General features: G+C 53.3%; 1 protein-coding gene across 1 annotated transcript in view; it reads left to right on the top strand.

Annotated features, from left to right (window-relative positions):
• Positions 1-4,760: 4,760 nt before the first annotated feature.
• LOC144955690 (ATP-dependent RNA helicase DDX19A-like) overlaps positions 4,761-21,822 on the top strand; it is a 25,763-nt gene continuing 8,701 nt past the window's right edge. Inside the window, 11 exon segments of the mRNA XM_078885842.1 lie at positions 4,761-4,851; positions 5,141-5,215; positions 6,967-7,225; positions 8,080-8,121; positions 9,222-9,319; positions 9,321-9,358; positions 10,526-10,618; positions 11,518-11,620; positions 15,035-15,149; positions 17,730-17,907; positions 19,066-19,303. Of these exon segments, the coding sequence (XP_078741968.1) occupies positions 5,153-5,215; positions 6,967-7,225; positions 8,080-8,121; positions 9,222-9,319; positions 9,321-9,358; positions 10,526-10,618; positions 11,518-11,620; positions 15,035-15,149; positions 17,730-17,907; positions 19,066-19,303 (1,227 nt within the window). The 5' untranslated portion in view covers positions 4,761-4,851; positions 5,141-5,152.

Below are 21,822 nucleotides of genomic sequence, written 5' to 3'. Positions count from 1 at the left end.
GGAGATAGTGAGGAGAGAGAGACTGTCATCAGATGAGATAGTGAGGAGATACTGAGAGAGAGACTGTGTGATCAGATGAGATAGTGAGGAGATACTGAGAGAGAGACACTGTGTGATCAGAGAGACACTGTGATGAGGGAGATAGTGAGGAGATACTGAGGACAGAGATAGTGAGGAGATACACTGTGAGGACAGAGATAGTGAGGAGATACACTGTGAGGACAGAGATAGTGAGGAGATACACTGTGAGGACAGAGATAGTGAGGAGAAACACTGTGAGGACAGAGATAGTGAGGAGAAACACTGTGAGGACAGAGATAGTGAGGAGAGAAGAGGAGAGAGAGTGAGGAGAGAGACACTGTGATGAGAGGAGAGAGCCCTGAGTGACAGGTCACTACTCACACAGAGACGAGAGGGGAGAGACAGACACTGTGATGAGACAGACACTGTGATGAGACAGACACTGTGATGAGACAGACACTGTGATGAGACAGACACTGTGATGAGACAGACACTGTGATGAGACAGACACTGTGATGAGACAGACACTGTGATGAGACAGACACTGTGATGAGACAGACACTGTGATGAGACAGACACTGTGATGAGACAGACACTGTGATGAGACAGACACTGTGATGAGACAGACACTGTGATGAGACAGACACTGTGATGAGACAGACACTGTGATGAGACAGACACTGTGATGAGACAGACACTGTGATGAGACAGACACTGTGATGAGACAGACACTGTGATGAGACAGACACTGTGATGAGACAGACACTGTGATGAGACAGACACTGTGATGAGACAGACACTGTGATGAGACAGACACTGTGATGAGACAGACACTGTGATGAGACAGACACTGTGATGAGACAGACACTGTGATGAGACAGACACTGTGATGAGACAGACACTGTGATGAGACAGACACTGTGATGAGACAGACACTGTGATGAGACAGACACTGTGATGAGACAGACACTGTGATGAGACAGACACTGTGATGAGACAGACACTGTGATGAGACAGACACTGTGATGAGACAGACACTGTGATGAGACAGACACTGTGATGAGACAGACACTGTGATGAGACAGACACTGTGATGAGACAGACACTGTGATGAGACAGACACTGTGATGAGACAGACACTGTGATGAGACAGACACTGTGATGAGACAGACACTGTGATGAGACAGACACTGTGATGAGACAGACACTGTGATGAGACAGACACTGTGATGAGACAGACACTGTGATGAGACAGACACTGTGATGAGACAGACACTGTGATGAGACAGACACTGTGATGAGACAGACACTGTGATGAGACAGACACTGTGATGAGACAGACACTGTGATGAGACAGACACTGTGATGAGACAGACACTGTGATGAGACAGACACTGTGATGAGACAGACACTGTGTGATGAGATACTGCGAGAGATAGCGAGGAGACACTGTGATGAGGGAGATAGTGGGGAGATAGTGGGGAGATAGTGTGATGAGGGAGATGGTGATGAGAGAGATGGTGATGAGAGACACTGTTGTGTGGGTAGAGAGGGTGAGAGACACTGTGTGATGAGAGAGACACTGTGTGATGAGAGAGACACTGTGTGATGAGAGAGACACTGTGTGATGAGAGACACTGTTATGTGGGTAGAGAGAGAGAGTCTGAGGAGAATGGACGTCGCTTGGATTTTGTCAAATAATTTTTTTTTACCTCAGAAAATATATATTTTTTTAAATATTTTTTTTCTCTCCAAATTCTTGGTAAGCGTATCGAGAGGGAGGCGAGCAAGGCACCGAGTGTTACCTGTCGAGATATTAATAACAACAATGACGACGACTTATCGATCCGGCTGACTGCGAAGATGCAGTGGCGAGCACAGCGAAAGGTTGACAACAGCATGAAGAGTGGAGCGACGCGTTAACGACATTAAAGCATTCGAGCCCCACCTCCTACGATCGTCGCTATTGTCACCCCATCGTCGTAACCCCTTTTAAAGTTTGTAAAAATAATTTTGTTTTATTAAATTTCCTGACGGGGGGATTTTTCTCCCGCTTCTTTTACACTTTTACCTCAACGCGCGAGCGCGCGCGGCGGCGACGGCGGAAGCGGAAGCCGCGCGAGACCGGAAGCGGAAACGAAGCCGCGCGAGACCGGAAGCGGAAACGAAGCCGCGCGAGACCGGAAGTTCCCGCCCCCTTTTTGTGTGTTTTTTAATTTATGTAAAAATGAATAAAAAGAGGGTTTATTTTTTGTTTGTTATTCTTGGTTCTTTCGGTAAAGTCACGTAGAAGGGAAATCATAGAAATAAAACATAAATAAAAAAATTCTCGATTGCAACACAATCAATCATCATCATCATCAGGTCTGAAAACTAACAAAAAATTCTCACGACTCCAGCAGCAAGAATTTTTTTGTTGAATTCAGCTAAAAATGTCTTGCTGTAGTTGTGAGAATTTAAATGTTTAAATTTTTCTAGTTTTATTATTTTCCGTCTATGTGACTTTACCGAAAGAACCAAGAAGATGAATCCCTGCAGTCACGAAAGCTTTAAATCGGGAAAAAATATTATTTTATTATTTAAAACGATTATATTATTTAATTTTATTACATTATATTATTTTATTGTATTATTATATTATTTTATTATGTTTTATTTTTATTCTTTTATTATTTCCATTCTACGTGATGACTTTACCGAAAGAACCAAGAAGATGAATCCCTGCAGTCACGAAAGCTTTAAATCGAAATGTATTTCTTTGTTGTTTCCGACATGCGGTTGGACCTGTTTGTACAGTACAGACCCCACAGAGACTCATAGAGACCCACAGAGTTCAAGTTCATGTATTAGGTATAGCCCTGAGCCATTCGGCTCTTGAATCGGGTGCAACCGCAACAAACAAAAAACAAAAACATGAACGAGAAAACATCTTTAAGTGACGGAGTGCAAACAGAAAATCCAAGCAAAGACAGCAAAATGTTGCAGAAAAAGCACCGTACACCAACGTTGTGTGCAAAAATCCCAGTGGGATGCAAGTCAAACAACAACACCAACAACCACAAGACAACTTGGATTAAGGCCATCAGTCTCTGTACTACAACAACACAAACATGGCCAAACCAAAAACACTTTCGAAAATCACCAAAATAAAGCCATAAAAGTCAAACAACAACAACAACCACAAGACAACTTGGATTAAGGCCACTAGTCTAACTCTGTACTACAACAACACAAACATGGCCAAACCAACACACTTTTCGAAATCACCAAAATAAAGCCATAAAAGTCAAACAACAACAACAACAACCACAAGACAACTTGGATTAAGGCCATTAGTCTAACTCTGTACTACTACAACGACACAAACATGGCCAAACCAAAAACACTTTTCGAAAATCACCAAAATAAAGCCATAAAAGCGATGAAACAGTGCAGGTCATAGGAACTGTGACGGAATGTTCACAATAAACGACACGTACCACCAAACTAAACAGCCAGAGCTGGCAGCATGAGTCATTCCACAACAGCAGGGGCATCAGTAGGAGTATGATCATAGAGACCCATAGCGGCCGTCCATAAATGACGTCACGCGATTTTTGACGATTTTTGACCCCCCCCCTCGTCACACGGCGTCACAAAAAGTCAGACCCCCCCCCCCCCTCAAATATGACGTCCCAAAGCTCTGCCCCCCCCCCCCCTAAAATAAAAACTTGCTTCAAATCGCTTTAAACTATTGTTGTCATTGTAGTGCGCATTTAATGTGGCGCTGCAACTCTGATGTTGTAGGAGAAAACGTTTATCAAAAAGTCAATTTAATTAAGTAGAACGTGTTGTTTGTATTTATTTAAAGTTGCGCATTTTGATGTGACGTCACATTTCTCACCCCCCCCCCCTTCGTCACACATCGTCACAAATGTCTGACCCCACCCCCCTAGGTGCGTGACGTCATTTATGGACGGCCCCATACTCACAGAGACTCATATAGAGACCCATAGAGACCCACAGAGACCCATACTCACAGAGACTCATAGAGACCCACACTCACAGAGACCCATAGAGACCCACACTCACAGAGACCCACACTCACAGAGACCCACAGAGACTCATACTCACAGAGACCCACAGAGACCCACACTCACAGAGATCCACAGAGACCCACACTCATAGAGATCCACAGAGACCCACACTCACAGAGACCCACAGAGACTCACACTCATAGAGACCCACAGAGACCCACACTCACAGAGACCCACAGAGACCCACACTCACAGAGACCCACACTCACAGAGACCCACAGAGACCCACACTCACAGAGACTCATAGAGACCCACACTCACAGAGACGCATAGAGACCCACACTCACAGAGATCCACAGAGACCATCTTGGTAAGGGGGAGGTGTGGCGGCCATCTTAGGTAGGGGCGCGGGGGAAAGGGAAAAGTGTGGCGGGCCATCTTGGGTAGGGGCGGCGGCCATCTTAGATAGGGGCGGGGGAGGTGTGGCGGCCATCTTAGGTAGGGAATAAAGGGATGTGTGTCGGCCATCTTAGGTAGGGTGCAGAGGAATGTGTGGTGGCCATCTTAGGTAGGAAGCAGAGGAATGTGTGGTGGCCATCTTAGGTAGGGAGCAGAGGAATGTATGTCGGCCATCTTGGGTAGGGTGCAGAGGAACGCGCGTGTGTGAGGCGACCATCTTGGGTAGGGTGTTGAGTTGCCCAATGAGGGCGGAGTTCCGTCTCGTGCAGCCACCGGACGTGACGTCACCAACGGACACCGGAAGTCGCCGTCGTCGTCGGCCATCTTGGACTCGCACGCCTTTCCCGCTCCCGTTGTGAGGCAGGCTCGAGGCCTTCTGCGGAAAAATAAACATTTTTGTTTTTAGTTTTTTTTTGCCTCCGAACGTCGCCTGAACGTCGCCCTAACGTTCGCTTCGCAACATCCGCAGTGCGTGGAACCGCGGCGGCGTCAAGCAAGGCCGCAGGCCCTCGCGCTCGACGCGAGCGAGCGATTTTTTTCGCGTTTTGTTGACACTCGTTTTTTTAATAGCCGCGTGGTTTGTGGTTGTTGTTGTGGTTGTTGTTGTGGTTGTTGTTGTGTTGATTGTTGTTGTTGTTTGTTAGTCGCTCAGAGAGATGGCCGAAGATTCGTGGGCGCAGGCGGTTGACCTGCAAGAGTCGGGAGGAATCTCCGCCTCGGTGAGGAAACGCCGCCTCGCTCATTCCCTCTCTCTCATTCTCTCTTTCATTCCCCTCGCTCATTCCCTCTCTCTCATTCTAATTCCCTCTCTCTCATTCTCTCATTCTAATTCCCCCTCTCTCATTCTCTCTCATTCTTATTCTGTCATTCCCTCTCTCTCATTCTCTCATTCCCTTTTCTTTCATTCTTTCTCTCATTCTCTCTCTTTCATTCCCCGCCTCTCTCATTCCCCTCTCTTTCATTCTCATTCTCTCGCTCTCATTCTCTCATCCCCCCTCTCTCATTCTCTCTCATTCTCTCTCTCTCATCCCCTATCTCTCATTCCCCGTCTCTCTCATTCTCTCTCATTCACTCTCATCCCCTCTCTCATTCCCCGTCTCTCTCATTCTCTCTCTCTCATTCCCTCTCATTCTCTCTCTCTCATTCCCTCTCATTCTTATTCTCTCATTCTCCCTCTCATTCTCATCTCTCATTCTCTCTTTCATTCCCCCTCTCATTCCCTCATTCTCTCTCATTCTCATTCCCTCTCTCATTCCCCCTCCCTCATTCCCCCTCTCTCATTCTCTCTCTCACTCCCCCTCTCATTCACTCATTCTCTCTCATTCTCATTCACTCTCTCATTCCCCCTCATTCCCCCTCTCTCATTCTCTTTTTCACTCCTCCTCTCATTCCCTCATTCTCTCTCATTCCCTCTCTCATTCCCCCTCTCTCATTCTCTCTTTCATTCCTCCTCTCATTCCCTCATTCTCTCTCATTCCCTCTCTCATTCCCCCTCTCTCATTCTCTCTTTCATTCCTCCTCTCATTCCCTCATTCTCTCTCATTCCCTCTCTCATTCCCCCTCTCTCATTCTCTCTTTCATTCCTCCTCTCATTCTCTCTCTCTCTCATTCTCTCTCATTCTCATTCTCCCTTTCATTCCTCATTTCATTCTCTCTATCTATTATCTCTCCGCTCAGTCTCGTTCTCTCGCCTCATTCTCTCCTCACTCATTCTCCCTGGCACCACAATCACTCATTCACTTAATCATTCACTCATTCATTCACTCACACACACAGTGCGCTAACCACTGCACCACTGCTCCACACACACACAGTGCACTTATCACCATCATCACCACCATCATCATCGCCATCACTACCACCATCACCACCATCATCATCATCGCCATCATCATCACCATCATCACCACCATCATCACCACCATCATCATCACCATCATCACCACCATCATCATCACCATCATCACCACCATCATCATCATCACCATCATCATCACCATCATCACCACCATCATCATCACCATCATCACCACCATCACCACCATCATCACCACCATCATAATCATCACCATCACCACCATCATCATCACCACCACCACTGTCATTACCATCATCGCCATCATCACCACCATCATAATCATCACCATCACCACCATCATCATCATCACCACCACCACTGTCATTACCATCATCGCCATCATCATCGCCATCACCATCATCACCACCATCATCATCACCATCATCACCACCATCACCACCATCATCACCATCATCACCACCACCGTCATTACCATCATCATTATCACCACCACCATCACCACCACTGTCATTACCGTCATCACCACCATCACCACCATCATCACCATCATCACCACCATCACCACCACCATCACCACCATCCTCAGTCTGTCTCTGTGAGTGGATGTCTCTGCTTGACAATAACCAATTTGTAAATTGCCTTCCATTCCAGGTCAAGAGTCTCTCTCTGAGACCAGCCGAAGAGATTCCACGCCCATCACCACCACCACCATCATCATCGCCACCACCACCATCATCGCCACCATCATCATCATCGCCACCACCACAACCATCATCATCATCGCCACCACCGCCACAACCATCCCCACCATCATCAACATCATCGGTCAAATCGGCATCAGCAGCAGCAGCAGTGTCAGTGTCACCAGTGGCTGGCACAGAATCAACAGCACCTGATGTCAATGGAAGTGGTGAGTGTGTGGGTGGGTGAGTGGGTGGGTGGGTGAGTGAGTGGGTGGGTGAGCGGGTGAGTGGGTGGGTGGGTGAGTGAGTGAGTGGGCGGGTGGGTGAGTGGGTGGGCGGGTGAGTGAGTGGGTGAGGGGTGAGTGGGTGGGTGAGTGGGTGGCTGAGTGGGTGTATTTATTAGTGGGTGAGTGACTGAGTGGGTGGGTGGGTTGCTGAGTGGACGTGTGTGTGAGTCTGTGTGTGTGATTGTGTAAGAGTGTTTGTGTGTGGTTGGCTGGCTAGCTGTGTGTGTGTGAATGATTGTGTAAGAGTGTTTGTGTGAGGCTGTGTGTGTGTTGGGCCTGTGCGTGTGTCTGTCTGTGCCAGGCTTTCACGATGGCCGTGTCAGAGACACTGAGAGTCTGGGTTCAAGCCCTGGGTCTGGGTGTCTCTCTCTCTCTCTCAGTGGGGTTCACTAAGCCAGAGACACTGAGAGTCTGGGTTCAATCCCTGCGTCTGGGTGTCTCTCTCTCAGTGGGGTTCACTAAGCCAGAGACACAGAGAGTCCGGGTTCAATCCCTGGATCTGGGTGTCTCTCTCTGTCACGATGGCCGTGTCAGAGACACTGAGAGTCTGGGTTCAATCCCTGGGTCTGGGTGTCTCTCTCTCAGTGGGGTTCACTAAGCCAGAGACACAGAGAGTCTGGGTTCAATCCCTGGATCTGGGTGTCTCTCTCTGTCACGATGGCCGTGTCAGAGACACTGAGAGTCTGGGTTCAATCCATGCGTCTGGGTGTCTCTTTCTGTCACGATGGACGTGTCGATGGTTCTTGTGTAATGCTGTATTGGGTAACTCTGTGTGTGTGTTTGTTGATCTGTAGAAATCAAACCACAGTCAACCACTGAAGATGATGAAGACAAAGGTGGGTTGGGAGGTGGTGATGGTGGTGTTGATGGTTGATGGTGATGGTGGTGATGATGGTGGTGGAGTTGCTGGTGGAGTTGGTGGTGATGATGGTGGTGGTGGTGGTGGAGGTGGTGGTGATGATGATGATGGTGATGATGGTGGTGGTGATGGTGGTGGTGATGATGATGGTGATGGCGGAGGTGGTGATGATGGTGGTGGTGGTGGAGGTGGTGGTGATGATGATGATGGTGATGATGGTGGTGGTGATGGTGGTGGTGATGATGATGGTGATGGCGGAGGTGGTGATGATGGTGGTGGTGATGGTGGAGGTGGTGGTGATGATGATGGTGGTGGTGGTGATGGTGGTGATGGTGGTGGTGGTGATGATGGTGGTGGTGATGGTGGAGGTGGTGGTGATGATGGTGGTGGTGATGGTGGAGGTGGTGGTGATGATGATGGTGGTGGTGATGATGATGGTGGTGATGATGATGGTGGTGATGGTGATGATGGTGGTGATGATGATGGTGGTGGTGATGATGGTGGTGGTGATGGTGGAGGTGGTGGTGATGATGATGATGATGGTGGTGGTGGTGATGATGATGGTGATGATGGTGGTGGTGGTGGTGATGGTGGTGGTGATGATGATGATGGTGGTGGTGATGATGATGATGGTGGTGGTGGTGGTGGTGATGATGATGGTGGTGGTGGTGATGGTGGTGGTGATGATGATGGTGATGGCGGAGGTGGTGATGATGGTGATGGTGGAGGTGGTGGTGATGATGATGGTGGTGGTGATGATGATGGTGATGATGATGGTGATGGTGGTGGTGATGATGGTGGTGGTGATGGTGGAGGTGGTGGTGATGATGGTGATGGTGGAGGTGATGATGATGGTGATGATGATGGTGATGGTGGTGATGGCGATGGAGGTGATGGTGGTGGTGATGGTTGTGGTTGTGTGTGTCTCTGTGTGTCTCTGTGTGTCTGTGTCTCTCTGCATGTGTATCTCTGTGTATGTCTCTGTGTGTGTTTCTGCTTGTGTCTCTGTGTGTCTCTGTGTGTCTCTGTATCTCTGTGTGTCTCTCTGCATGTGTCTCTGTGTCTCTCTTTGAGCAGCGGACAGCGCCGAGGTCTCCCTGCTGAACAAGATGATTCGCACGAACTTGCTGGTCACAGAGCAGGACGTCGAGGTGAAGCAGCGAGACCCAAACTCCCCCCCTCTACTCTGTGAAGTCCTTCCAAGAGCTTCACCTGTGAGTCACTCGCTGAGTCACTCACTGTGTCACTCACTCACTCGCTGTGTCACTCACTCGCTGTGTCACTCGCTGTGTCACTCACTCGCTGTGTCACTGCGAGACCCAAACTCCCCCCTCTACTCCGTGAGGTCCTTCCAAGAGCTTCACCTGTGAGTCACTCGCTGTGTCACTCACTCACTCACTCGCTGTGTCACTCACTCGCTGTGTCACTCACTGTGTCACTCACTCGCTGTGTCACTCACTCAGTCACTCGCTGTGTCACTCACTGTGTCACTCACTCAGTCACTCACTGTGTCACTCAATGTGTCACTGTGTCACTGTGTCACTCACTCAGTCACTCACTCACTCACTCGCTGTGTCACTCGCTGTGTCACTCACTCACTGTGTCACTCACTCGCTGTGTCACTCGCTGTGTCACTCACTCGCTGTGTCACTCGCTGTGTCACTCACTCGCTGTGTCACTCACTCGCTGAGTCACTCGCTCGCTGAGTCACTCGCTGAGTCACTCGCTGAGTCACTCGCTGAGTCACTCGCTGAGTCACTCGCTGAGTCACTCACTCACTCGCTGAGTCACTCGCTGTGTCACTCGCTGTGTCACTCGCTGTGTCACTCACTGTGTCACTCACTGTGTCACTCACTCACTGTGTCACTCGCTGTGTCACTCGCTGTGTCACTCACTGTGTCACTCACTCACTCGCTGAGTCACTCACTCACTGAGTCACTCACTGAGTCACTCACTGTCACTCACTGTGTCACTCGCTGTGTCACTCGCTGTGTCACTCACTCGCTGAGTCACTCACTCGCTGAGTCACTCACTGTGTCACTCACTCGCTGAGTCACTCACTCACTGTGTCACTGTGTCACTCACTGTGTCACTCAATGGTGTGGTGGTTGTTTTTGACATCGTTGTTGTGGTTGTTGTTGTTGACGTTGTGGTTGTTGTTGACGACGTTGTTGTTGTTGACGTTGACGTTGTTGTGGTTGTTGACGTTGTGGTTGTTGACGTTGTGGTTGTTGTTGTTGACGTTGTTGTTGTTGTTGACAGCAAGAGTAACCTGCTACAGGGCGTACACAAAATGTTGTTGTGGTTGTGGTTGTTGTTGACATTGTTGTTGTGGTTGTTGTTGACATTGTTGTTGACATTGTTGTTGTTGTTGTTGACAGCAAGAGTAACCTGCTACAGGGAGTACACAAAATGGGCTTCAACCGCCCGTCACGCATCCAGGAGAGCGCCCTACCCATGATGCTCGCAGACCCGTGAGTTACCGTGGTTACCGTGAGTTACCGTGGTTACCGTGGTTACCATGAGTTACCGTGGTTACGGTGGTGGTGGTGGCGGTGGGGGGGGGGTTGTGGTGGTGGTGGTGGTGGTGGCGGTGGGGGTGGGGGGGGTTGTGGTGGTGGTGGTGGTGGGGGGGGGTGGTGGTGGTGGGGGGGGGTGGTGGTGGGGGGGGTTGTGGTGGTGGTGGTGGTGGGGGGGGTGGTGGTGGTGGTTGTGGTGGTTGTGGTGGTGGGGGTTGTGGGGGTGGCGGTGGTGTCTCTCTCTCACCCCGTGTCTCTCACCCCCCCGTGTCTCATCCCCCCGTGTCTCTCTCTGCCCTTCCCCCCGTGTCTCCCCCCCCCCCCCCGTGTCTCTCCCCCCCCCCCCGTGTCTCTCTCTGCCCCCCCCCATGTCTCACCCCCCCCCCTCCCGTGTCTCACCCTGTGTCTCACCGCCCCCCCCCCCTCCCCGTGTCTCTCTCACCCCCCCCCCCGTGTCTCACCCCCCCCCCCGTGTCTCTCTCCCCCCCCCGTGTCTCACCCCGTGTCTCTCTCACCCCGTGTCTCTCACCCCCCCCCCCCCCCGTGTCTCTCTCACCGCCCCCGTGTCTCTCTCACCCCCCGTGTCTCACCCCCCCCTTCGTGTCTCTCTCCCCCCCCCCGTGTCTCACCCCGTGTCTCTCTCACTCCCCGTGTCTCTCTCCCCCCCCGTGTGTCTCTCCCCCCCCCGTGTCTCTCTCCCCCCCCGTGTCTCACCCCGTGTCTCTCGTCTCTCACCCCCCCCCCCCCCGTGTCTCTCACCCCCCCCCCCGTGTCTCTCACCCCCCCCCCCCCCGTGTCTCTCACCCCCCCCCCCCGTGTCTCTCACCCCCCCCCCCCCCCCGTGTCTCTCTCAGGCCCCAGAATCTGATTGCGCAATCTCAGTCGGGCACTGGCAAGACGGCGGCCTTCGTGTTGGCCATGCTGAGTCGCATCAACCCCGACCTCAACCACCCACAGGTCTGTCTGTGTGTGTCACTGTGTGTGTGTGTGTCACTGTGTGTGTGTCAGTGTGTGTGTGTGTGTCACTGTGTGTGTGTCAGTGTGTGTGTGTGTCACTGTGTGTGTCACTGTGTGTGTGTGTCACTGTGTGTGTGTGTGTCACTGTGTGTGTGTGTGTCACTGTGTGTGTGTGTGTCACTGTGTGTGTGTGTGTCACTGTGTGTGTGTGTGTGTCACTGTGTGTGTGTGTGTGTGTCACTGTGTGTGTGTGTGTGTCACTGTGTGTGTGTGTCACTGTGTGTGTGTGTCACTGTGTCACTGTGTGTGTGTCACTGTGTCACTGTGTGTGTGTGTGTCACTGTGTGTGTGTGTGTGTCACTGTGTGTGTGTCACTGTGTGTGTGTCACTGTGTGTGTGTCACTGTGTGTGTGTCACTGTGTGTGTCTGTGTCACTGTGTGTGTGTGTCACTGTGTCACTGTGTGTGTGTCACTGTGTGTGTGTGTGTGTCACTGTGTCACTGTGTGTGTGTGTCACTGTGTGTGTGTCACTGTGTGTGTGTCACTGTGTGTGTGTGTCACTGTGTCACTGTGTGTGTGTGTCACTGTGTCACTGTGTGTGTGTGTCACTGTGTGTGTGTGTCACTGTGTGTGTGTGTGTCACTGTGTCACTCTGTGTGTGTGTCACTGTGTGTCTGTGTCACTGTGTCACTGTGTCACTGTGTGTGTGTGTCACTGTGTGTGTGTGTCACTGTGTGTGTGTGTGGCGATGCTGAGCCGCATCAACCCCGACCTCAACCACCCACAGGTCTCACTGTGTCACTGTGTGTCTGTGTGTGTGTGTGTGTCACTGTGTGTGTGTCACTGTGTGTGTGTGTGTCACTGTGTGTGTGTGTGTCACTGTGTGTGTGTGTGTCACTGTGTGTGTGTCACTGTGTGTGTGTGTCACTGTGTGTGTGTCACTGTGTGTGTGTCACTGTGTGTGTGTGTGTGTCACTGTGTGTGTGTGTGTGTCACTGTGTGTGTCACTGTGTGTGTGTGTCACTGTGTGTGTGTCACTGTGTGTGTGTCACTGTGTGTGTGTGTCACTGTGTGTGTGTCACTGTGTGTGTGTGTCACTGTGTGTGTGTGTCACTGTGTGTGTGTGTCACTGTGTGTGTGTGTCACTGTGTGTGTGTGTCACTGTGTGTGTGTGTCACTGTGTGTGTGTGTCACTGTGTGTGTCACTGTGTGTGTCACTGTGTGTGTCACTGTGTGTGTCACTGTGTGTGTGTGTCACTGTGTGTGTGTCACTGTGTGTGTGTGTCACTGTGTGTGTGTGTCACTGTGTGTGTGTGTCACTGTGTGTGTCACTGTGTGTGTCACTGTGTGTGTGTGTCACTGTGTGTGTGTGTCACTGTGTGTGTGTGTCACTGTGTGTGTGTGTCACTGTGTGTGTCACTGTGTGTGTGTCACTGTGTGTCACTGTGTGTGTGTGTCACTGTGTGTGTCACTGTGTGTGTCACTGTGTGTGTGTGTGTGTGTGTCACTGTGTGTGTCACTGTGTGTGTGTGTCACTGTGTGTGTGTGTCACTGTGTGTGTGTCACTGTGTGTGTGTGTCACTGTGTGTGTGTCACTGTGTGTGTGTGTCACTGTGTGTGTGTGTCACTGTGTGTGTGTGTCACTGTGTGTGTGTGTCACTGTGTGTGTGTGTCACTGTGTGTGTGTCACTGTGTGTGTGTGTCACTGTGTGTGTGTGTCACTGTGTGTGTGTCACTGTGTGTGTGTCACTGTGTGTGTGTCACTGTGTGTGTGTGTCACTGTGTGTGTGTGTCACTGTGTCACTGTGTGTGTCACTGTGTGTCACTGTGTGTGTCACTGTGTGTCACTGTGTGTGTCACTGTGTGTGTGTCACTGTGTGTGTGTCACTGTGTGTGTGTGTGTCACTGTGTGTGTGTGTGTCACTGTGTGTGTGTGTGTCACTGTGTGTGTGTCACTGTGTCACTGTGTGTGTGTCACTGTGTCACTGTGTGTGTGTGTGTCACTGTGTGTGTCACTGTGTGTGTCACTGTGTGTGTGTCACTGTGTCACTGTGTGTGTGTCACTGTGTCACTGTGTGTGTGTGTCACTGTGTGTGTCACTGTGTGTGTGTGTCACTGTGTGTGTCACTGTGTGTGTGTGTCACTGTGTGTGTGTGTGTCACTGTGTGTGTGTGTGTCACTGTGTGTCAGTGTGTGTGTCACTGTCTGTGTGTGTTGCTGTGTGTGTCAATGTGTGTGTCACTGTCTGTGTGTGTTGCTGTGTGTGTCACTGTCAGTGTCACTGTGTGTGTGTCACTGTGTGTGTCACTGTCAGTGTCACTGTGTGTCACTGTGTGTGTCACTGTGTGTGTGTGTCACTGTGTGTGTGTGTCACTGTGTGTGTGTGTCACTGTGTGTGTGTGTCAGTCACTGTGTGTCACTGTGTGTGTGTGTCACTGTGTGTGTGTCAGTCACTGTGTGTGTCACTGTGTGTGTGTGTCACTGTGTGTGTCACTGTGTGTGTGTCACTGTGTGTGTGTGTCACTGTGTGTGTCACTGTGTGTGTCACTGTGTGTGTGTCACTGTGTCACTGTGTGTGTGTGTGTCACTGTGTGTGTGTGTGTGTCACTGTGTGTGTGTGTGTCACTGTGTGTGTGTCACTGTGTGTGTGTGTGTGTCTGTGTGTATGTGTGTGTGTGTCTCAGTGTCTGTGTGTGTATAACCACGTGTGTGTCCGTGTGTGTGTGTCTGTGTGTGTGTCTGTGTGTGTGTGTGTATAACCGTGTGTGTGTGTGTGTGTATAACCGTGTGTGTGTGTCTGTGTGTGTGTCTCTGTGTGTGTATAACCATGTGTCTGTGTGTGTGTGTGTGTCTCAGTGCCTGTGTGTGTGTATAACCGTGTGTGTGTGTGTGTATAACCATGTGTGTGTGTGTCTGTGTGTGTGTATAACCGTGTGTGTGTGTGTGTATAACCATGTGTGTGTGTGTCTGTGTGTGTGTATAACCGTGTGTGTGTGTGTCTGTGTCTGTGTGTGTGTCTGTGTGTGTGTATAACCGTGTGTGTGTGTGTGTATAACCATGTGTGTGTGTGTCTGTGTGTGTGTATAACCGTGTGTGTGTGTGTCTGTGTCTGTGTGTGTGTCTGTGTGTGTGTATAACCGTGTGTGTGTGTGTGTATAACCATGTGTGTGTGTGTTTGTGTGTGTGTCTGTGTGTGTGTATAACCGTGTGTGTGTGTGTGTCTGTGTCTGTGTGTGTGTCTGTGTGTGTGTGTAACCGTGTGTGTGTGTGTGTGTATAACCGTATGTGTGTGTGTGTCTGTGTGTGTGTGTGTGTGTCTGTGTGTGTGTATAACCATGTGTGTGTGTGTGTGTCTGTGTGTGTGTGTGTGTCTGTGTGTGTGTATAACCATGTGTGTGTGTGTGTGTGTCTCAGTGTCTGTGTGTGTCTCCGACGTACGAGTTGGCACTGCAAACGGGCTCCGTCATCACCCAAATGGGGCAGTTCTGTCCGGAGATCCGCCTGGCGTACGCCGTGCGCGGGAACAGAGGTGAGACACTCAGACACTCACTTAGACACTCACTCACTTAGACACCCACTCACTCACTCACTCAGACACTCACTCAGACACTCACTCACTCACTCAGCCACTCACTCACTCAGCCACTCACTCAATCACCTACCCACCCACTCACTTAGACACTCACTCAGACACTCACTCACTCAGACACTCACTCACTCATACACTCACTCACTCACTTAGACACTCACTCACTCATACACTCACTCACTCACTTAGACACTCACTCACTCACTTAGACACTCACTTAGACACTCACTCACTCAGACACTCACTCACTCACTTAGACACTCACTCACTTAGACACTCACTCACTCACTTAGACACTCACTCAGACACTCACTCACTCATACACTCACTCACTCAGACACTCACTCAGACACTCACTCAGACACTCACTCACTCAGACACTCACTCACTCAGACACTCACTCAGACACTCACTCAGACACTCATTCACTCAGACACTCACTCAGACACTCACTCACTCATACACTCATTCACTCACTTAGACACTCACTCAGACACTCAGGCACTCACTCACTCAGACACTCACTCAGACACTCACTCAGGCACTCACTCAGACACTCACTCACTCAGACACTCACTCACTCAGACACTCACTCACTCAGACACTCACTCACTCAGACTCTCACTCATATCTCTCTCACCGTGTCTCTCTCCCCGTGTCTCTCTCACCGTCTCTCTCACCGTGTTTCTCCCCGTGTCTCTCTCCCCGTGTCTCTCTCCCCGTGTCTCTCTCCCCGTGTCTCTCTCCCCGTGTCTCTCTCCCCGTGTCTCTCTCACCGTGTCTCTCTCCCCGTGTCTCTCTCCCCGTGTCTCTCTCCCCGTGTCTCTCCCCGTGTCTCTCCCCGTGTTTCCCCGTGTCTCTCTCCCCGTGTCTCTCTCACCGTGTCTCTCTCCCCTGTCTCTCTCCCCGTGTCTCACCATGTCTCTCTCTCTCACCGTGTCTCTCTCACCGTGTCTCACCGTGTCTCTCTCACCGTGTCTCACCCCGTGTCTCACCGTGTCTCTCTCCCCGTGTCTCTCTCCCCGTGTCTCTCTCCCCGTGTCTCTCTCCCCGTGTCTCTCTCCCCGTGTCTCTCTCACCGTGTCTCTCTCCCCGTGTCTCTCTCCCCGTGTCTCTCTCCCCGTGTCTCTCCCCGTGTCTCTCCCCGTGTTTCCCCGTGTCTCTCTCCCCGTGTCTCTCTCACCGTGTCTCTCTCCCCTGTCTCTCTCCCCGTGTCTCACCATGTCTCTCTCTCTCACCGTGTCTCTCTCACCGTGTCTCACCGTGTCTCTCTCACCGTGTCTCACCCCGTGTCTCACCGTGTCTCTCTCCCCGTGTCTCTCTCTCTGTCCCAGTGGAGCGTGGCGTCCGCTGTGAGGACCACATCGTCATCGGCACGCCCGTGTCTCTCTCACCGTGTCTCTCTCCCCGTGTCTCACCGTGTCTCTCTCCCCGTGTCTCTCTCTCTGTCCCAGTGGAGCGTGGCGTCCGCTGTGAGGACCACATCGTCATCGGCACGCCCGTGTCTCTCTCCCCGTGTCTCACCGTGTCTCTCTCCCCGTGTCTCTCTCCCCGTGTCTCTCTCACCGTGTCTCTCTCCCCGTGTCTCTCTCCCCGTGTCTCACCGTGTCTCTCTCCCCGTGTCTCTCTCTCTGTCCCAGTGGAGCGTGGCGTCCGCTGTGAGGACCACATCGTCATCGGCACGCCCGTGTCTCTCTCCCCGTGTCTCACCGTGTCTCTCTCCCCGTGTCTCTCTCCCCGTGTCTCACCGTGTCTCTCTCCCCGTGTCTCTCTCTCTGTCCCAGTGGAGCGTGGCGTTCGCTGTGAGGACCACATCGTCATCGGCACGCCCGTGTCTCTCTCACCGTGTCTCTCTCACCGTGTCTCTCTCACCGTGTCTCTCTCACCGTGTCTCTCTCTCTCTGTCCCAGTGGAGCGTGGCGTCCGCTGTGAGGACCACATCGTCATCGGCACGCCCGTGTCTCTCTCACCGTGTCTCTCTCACCGTGTCTCTCTCACCGTGTCTCTCTCTCTCTGTCCCAGTGGAGCGTGGCGTCCGCTGTGAGGACCACATCGTCATCGGCACGCCCGTGTCTCTCTCACCGTGTCTCTCTCACCGTGTCTCTCTCACCGTGTCTCTCTCTCTCTGTCCCAGTGGAGCGTGGCGTCCGCTGTGAGGACCACATCGTCATCGGCACGCCCGTGTCTCTCTCACCGTGTCTCTCTCACCGTGTCTCTCTCACCGTGTCTCTCTCTCTCTGTCCCAGTGGAGCGTGGCGTCCGCTGTGAGGACCACATCGTCATCGGCACGCCCGTGTCTCTCTCACCGTGTCTCTCTCACCGTGTCTCTCTCACCGTGTCTCTCTCTCTCTGTCCCAGTGGAGCGTGGCGTCCGCTGTGAGGACCACATCGTCATCGGCACGCCCGTGTCTCTCTCACCGTGTCTCTCTCACCGTGTCTCTCTCCCCGTGTCTCTCTCACCGTGTCTCTCTCCCCGTGTCTCACCGTGTCTCTCTCCCCGTGTCTCTCTCTCTGTCCCAGTGGAGCGTGGCGTCCGCTGTGAGGACCACATCGTCATCGGCACGCCCGGCACGCTGCTGGACTGGTGCTCGAAGCTGCGGGTGGTCGACCCGCGGAGGGTCCGTGTGTTTGTCTTGGATGAGGCGGACGTGATGATCGCCACGCAGGGACACAAGGAGCAGAGCATTCGCATACAGAGGTAGTGGCGCTGGCGCTGGGGGGGTCTGTGTGTAGGTGCTGCTGACAGCACTTGCCCCTGCGGCCTGCTAGAGGCTACCTGGGGGAGCTTTGTCTGTGTGTAGGTGATGCTAACGGCACTTGCCCCTGCGGCCTGCTAGAGGCTACCTGGGGGAGCTTTGTCTGTGTGTAGGTGATGCTAACGGCACTTGCCCCTGCGGCCTGCTAGAGGCTACCTGGGGGAGCTTTGTGTGTAGGTGATGCTAACAGCACTTGCCCCTGCGGCCTGCTGGAGGCTACCTGGGGGAGCTTTGTCTGTGTGTAGGTGATGCTGACAGCACTTGCCCCTGCAGCCTGCTAGAGGCTACCTGGGGGAGCTTTGTGTGTAGGTGATGCTAACAGCACTTGCCCCTGCGGCCTGCTGGAGGCTACCTGGGGGAGCTTTGTCTGTGTGTAGGTGATGCTGACAGCACTTGCCCCTGCAGCCTGCTAGAGGCTACCTGGGGGAGCTTTGTGTGTAGGTGTTGCTGTTGTTGTTGACGTTGTTGATGTTGTTGTTGTTGACGTTGTTGATGTTGTTGTTGATGATGTTGACGTTATTGACGTTGTTGACGTTGTTCTTGTTGCCCCACCACCACCACCCTCGCCACCACCGCCACCACCACCACCGCCAGGATGCTGCTGCTGCTGCTGCTGTTGTTGCTGTTGCTGCTGTTGTTATTGATGACGTTGATGTTGTTGACATTGTTGTTGTTGATGTTGTTGCCCCACCACCACCACCAGGATGCTGCCTCCCGACTGCCAGATGCTGCTGATGTTGTTGATGTTCATGTTGTTGTTCATGTTGTTAATGATGATGTTGTTGATGATGTTGATGTTCATGTTGTTCATGTTGATGTTGTTGATGTTGATGATTTTGTTGATGTTGATCTTGTTGCTGATGATGTTATTATTGTTGTTAATGTTGATGATGTTGACGTTGATGTTGTGGTTTTTGATGATGTTATTGTTGTTGATGATGTTGACGTTGATGTTGTGGTTTTTGATGATGTTATTGTTGTTGATGATGTTGACGTTGATGTTGTGGTTTTTGATGATGTTATTGTTGTTGATGATGTTGACGTTGTTGTTATTGTTGTTGATGTTGTTGCCCCACCACCACCACCACCACCACCGCCAGGATGCTGCCTCCCGACTGCCAGATGCTGCTGTTCTCCGCCACGTTCGAGGACTCTGTGTGGACCTTCGCCACCAAGGTGGTGCCCGACCCCAACGTCATCCGCCTTCGCCGCGACGAGGAGACTCTGGACAACATCCGGCAGCTCTACATCTCGTGCGACGCTCAGGAGGACAAGTTCCACGCAATCTCCAACATCTACGGGGCCATCACCATCGCACAGGCCATGATATTCTGTCACGTGAGTGGTGGTGGTGGTGGTGGTGAGGGTGGTGGTGAGGGTGAGGGTGGAGGTGGTGGTGGAGGTGGTGGTGGTGGTGGGGGTGAGGGTGGTGAGGGTGGTGAGGGTGGAGGTGGTGGTGGTGGTGGGGGTGAGGGTGGAGGTGGGGGTGGAGGTGGTGGTGGTGGTGGTGAGGGTGGTGGTGAGGGTGAGGGTGGAGGTGGTGGTGGTGGTGAGGGTGGTGGTGAGGGTGAGGGTGGAGGTGGTGGTGGTGGTGGTGGTGGAGGTGGTGGTGAGGGTGGAGGTGAGGGTGGAGGTGAGGGTGGAGGTGAGGGTGGAGGTGGTGGTGGGGGTGGTGGAGGTGGTGGTGAGGGTGGAGGTGAGGGTGGAGGTGGGGGTGGTGGTGGGGGTGGTGGTGGTGGTGGTGGTGGTGGAGGTGGTGGTGAGGGTGGAGGTGAGGGTGGAGGTGAGGGTGGAGGTGGGGGTGGTGGTGGTGGTGGTGGAGGTTGTGGGGGTGGTGGAGGTGAGGGTGGAGGTGGGGGTGGTGGTGGGGGTGGTGGTGGTGGGGGTGGTGGTGGGGGTGGTGGAGGTGGTGGTGGTGGTGGGGGTGGTGGAGGTGGTGGTGGTGGTGGAGGTGAGGGTGGAGGTGAGGGTGGTGGTGGGGGTGGTGGGTGGTGGTGGTGGTGGAGGTGAGGGTGGAGGTGAGGGTGGTGGTGGGGGTGGTGGAGGTGGTGGTTGTGGTGGTGGGGGTGGTGGTGGGGGTGGTGGTGGAGGTGGTGGTTGTGGTGGTGAGGGTGGAGGTGAGGGTGGAGGTGGGGGTGGGGGTGGTGGAGGTGGTGGTTGTGGTGGTGAGGGTGGAGGTGAGGGTGGTGGTGGGGGTGGTGGGTGGTGGTGGAGGTGGTGGTTGTGGTGGTGAGGGTGGAGGTGAGGGTGGAGGTGGGGGTGGGGGTGGTGGAGGTGGTGGTTGTGGTGGTGGGGGTGGTGGTGGGGGTGGTGGTGGGGGTGGTGGAGGTGGTGGTGGTGGTGGGGGTGGTGGAGGTGAGGGTGGAGGTGAGGGTGGTGGTGGGGGTGGTGGAGGTGGTGGTGGTGGTGGTGGAGGTGAGGGTGGAGGTGAGGGTGGAGGTGAGGGTGGAGGTGGAGGTGGTGGTGGTGGAGGTGGAGGTGAGGGTGGAGGTGAGGGTGGTGGTGGGGGGTGGTGGAGGTGGTGGTGGTGGTGGTGGAGGTGGAGGTGAGGGTGGTGGTGGGGGTGGTGGAGGTGGTGGTGGTGGAGGTGAGGGTGGAGGTGAGGGTGGAGGTGAGGGTGGAGGTGGTGGTGGTGGAGGTGGAGGTGAGGGTGGAGGTGAGGGTGGTGGTGGGGGTGGTGGGGGTGGTGGAGGTGGTGGTGGTGGTGGTGGAGGTGGTGGTGAGGGTGGAGGTGAGGGTGGAGGTGAGGGTGGAGGTGGGGGGTGGTGGTGGGGGTGGTGGAGGTGGTGGTGAGGGTGGAGGTGGTGGAGGTGGTGGTGGGGGTGGTGGTGAGGGTGGAGGTGGGGGTGGTGGAGGTGGTGGTGGTGGAGGTGGTGGTGTGGGTGGAGGTGAGGGTGGTGGAGGTGGTGGTGAGGGTGGAGGTGAGGGTGGAGGTGAGGGTGGTGGTGGGGGTGGTGGAGGTGGTGGTGGTGGTGGTGGTGGTGGAGGTGGTGGTGGTGGTGGTGGTGGAGGTGGTGGTGGTGGTGGTGGTGGAGGTGAGGGTGGAGGTGAGGGTGGAGGTGGGGGTGGTGGTGGGGGTGGTGGAGGTGGTGGTGGTGGCCATGATCTTCTGTCACGTGAGTGGTGGGGGTAGAGGTGGTGGAGGTGGTGGTGGTGGTGAGTGTGGTGATGGTGGTAGTGGAGGTTGTGGGGGTGGTGGTGGTGGTGGGGGTAGAGGTGGTGAGGGTGGAGGTGGTGGGGGTGGTGAGGGTGGTGATGGTGGTGGTGATGGTGGTGGTGGTGGTGGTGAGGGTGGAGGTGGTGGTGGTGGTTTAGGTGGTTGTGATGGTTGTGGTGGTGGTGGTTGTGGTGCCCGTGCCCCAGCCCACCGTGTCTGTGTTTGTCTCTGTGTGTGTCAGTGTGTGTGTCTCTCTCTCTCTCTGTGTCTCTGTGTGTCTCTGTGTGTCTCTCTCTGTGTCTCTGTGTGTCTCTGTGTCTCTGTGTGTGTCTCTCTGTCTTTGTGTGTCCGTGTGTCTGTGTGTGTCTCTGTGTGTGTCTCTGTGTGTGTCTTTGTGTGACCGTGTCTCTCTCTGTATAGACAAGACGCACAGCAGGCTGGCTAGCCGCACGACTCACCCAGGAGGGACACCGTGTGGCGATGCTGTCTGTGTGTGTCTCTGTGTGTGTCTCTGTGTCTCTCTAGACAAGACGCACAGCAGGCTGGCTAGCAGCGCGACTCACCCAGGAGGGACACCGTGTGGCGATGTTGTCTGTGTGTGTCTCTGTGTGTGTCTCTGTGTCTCTGTGTGTGTGTCTCTAGACAAGACGCACAGCAGGCTGGCTAGCAGCGCGACTCACCCAGGAGGGTCACCGTGTAG

The sequence above is a fragment of the Lampetra fluviatilis genome, unplaced genomic scaffold (assembly GCF_964198595.1).
Source record: "Lampetra fluviatilis unplaced genomic scaffold, kcLamFluv1.1 SCAFFOLD_761, whole genome shotgun sequence".
Lineage (NCBI taxonomy): Eukaryota > Metazoa > Chordata > Hyperoartia > Petromyzontiformes > Petromyzontidae > Lampetra > Lampetra fluviatilis.
This window is presented reverse-complemented; position numbering and strand designations above follow the sequence as displayed.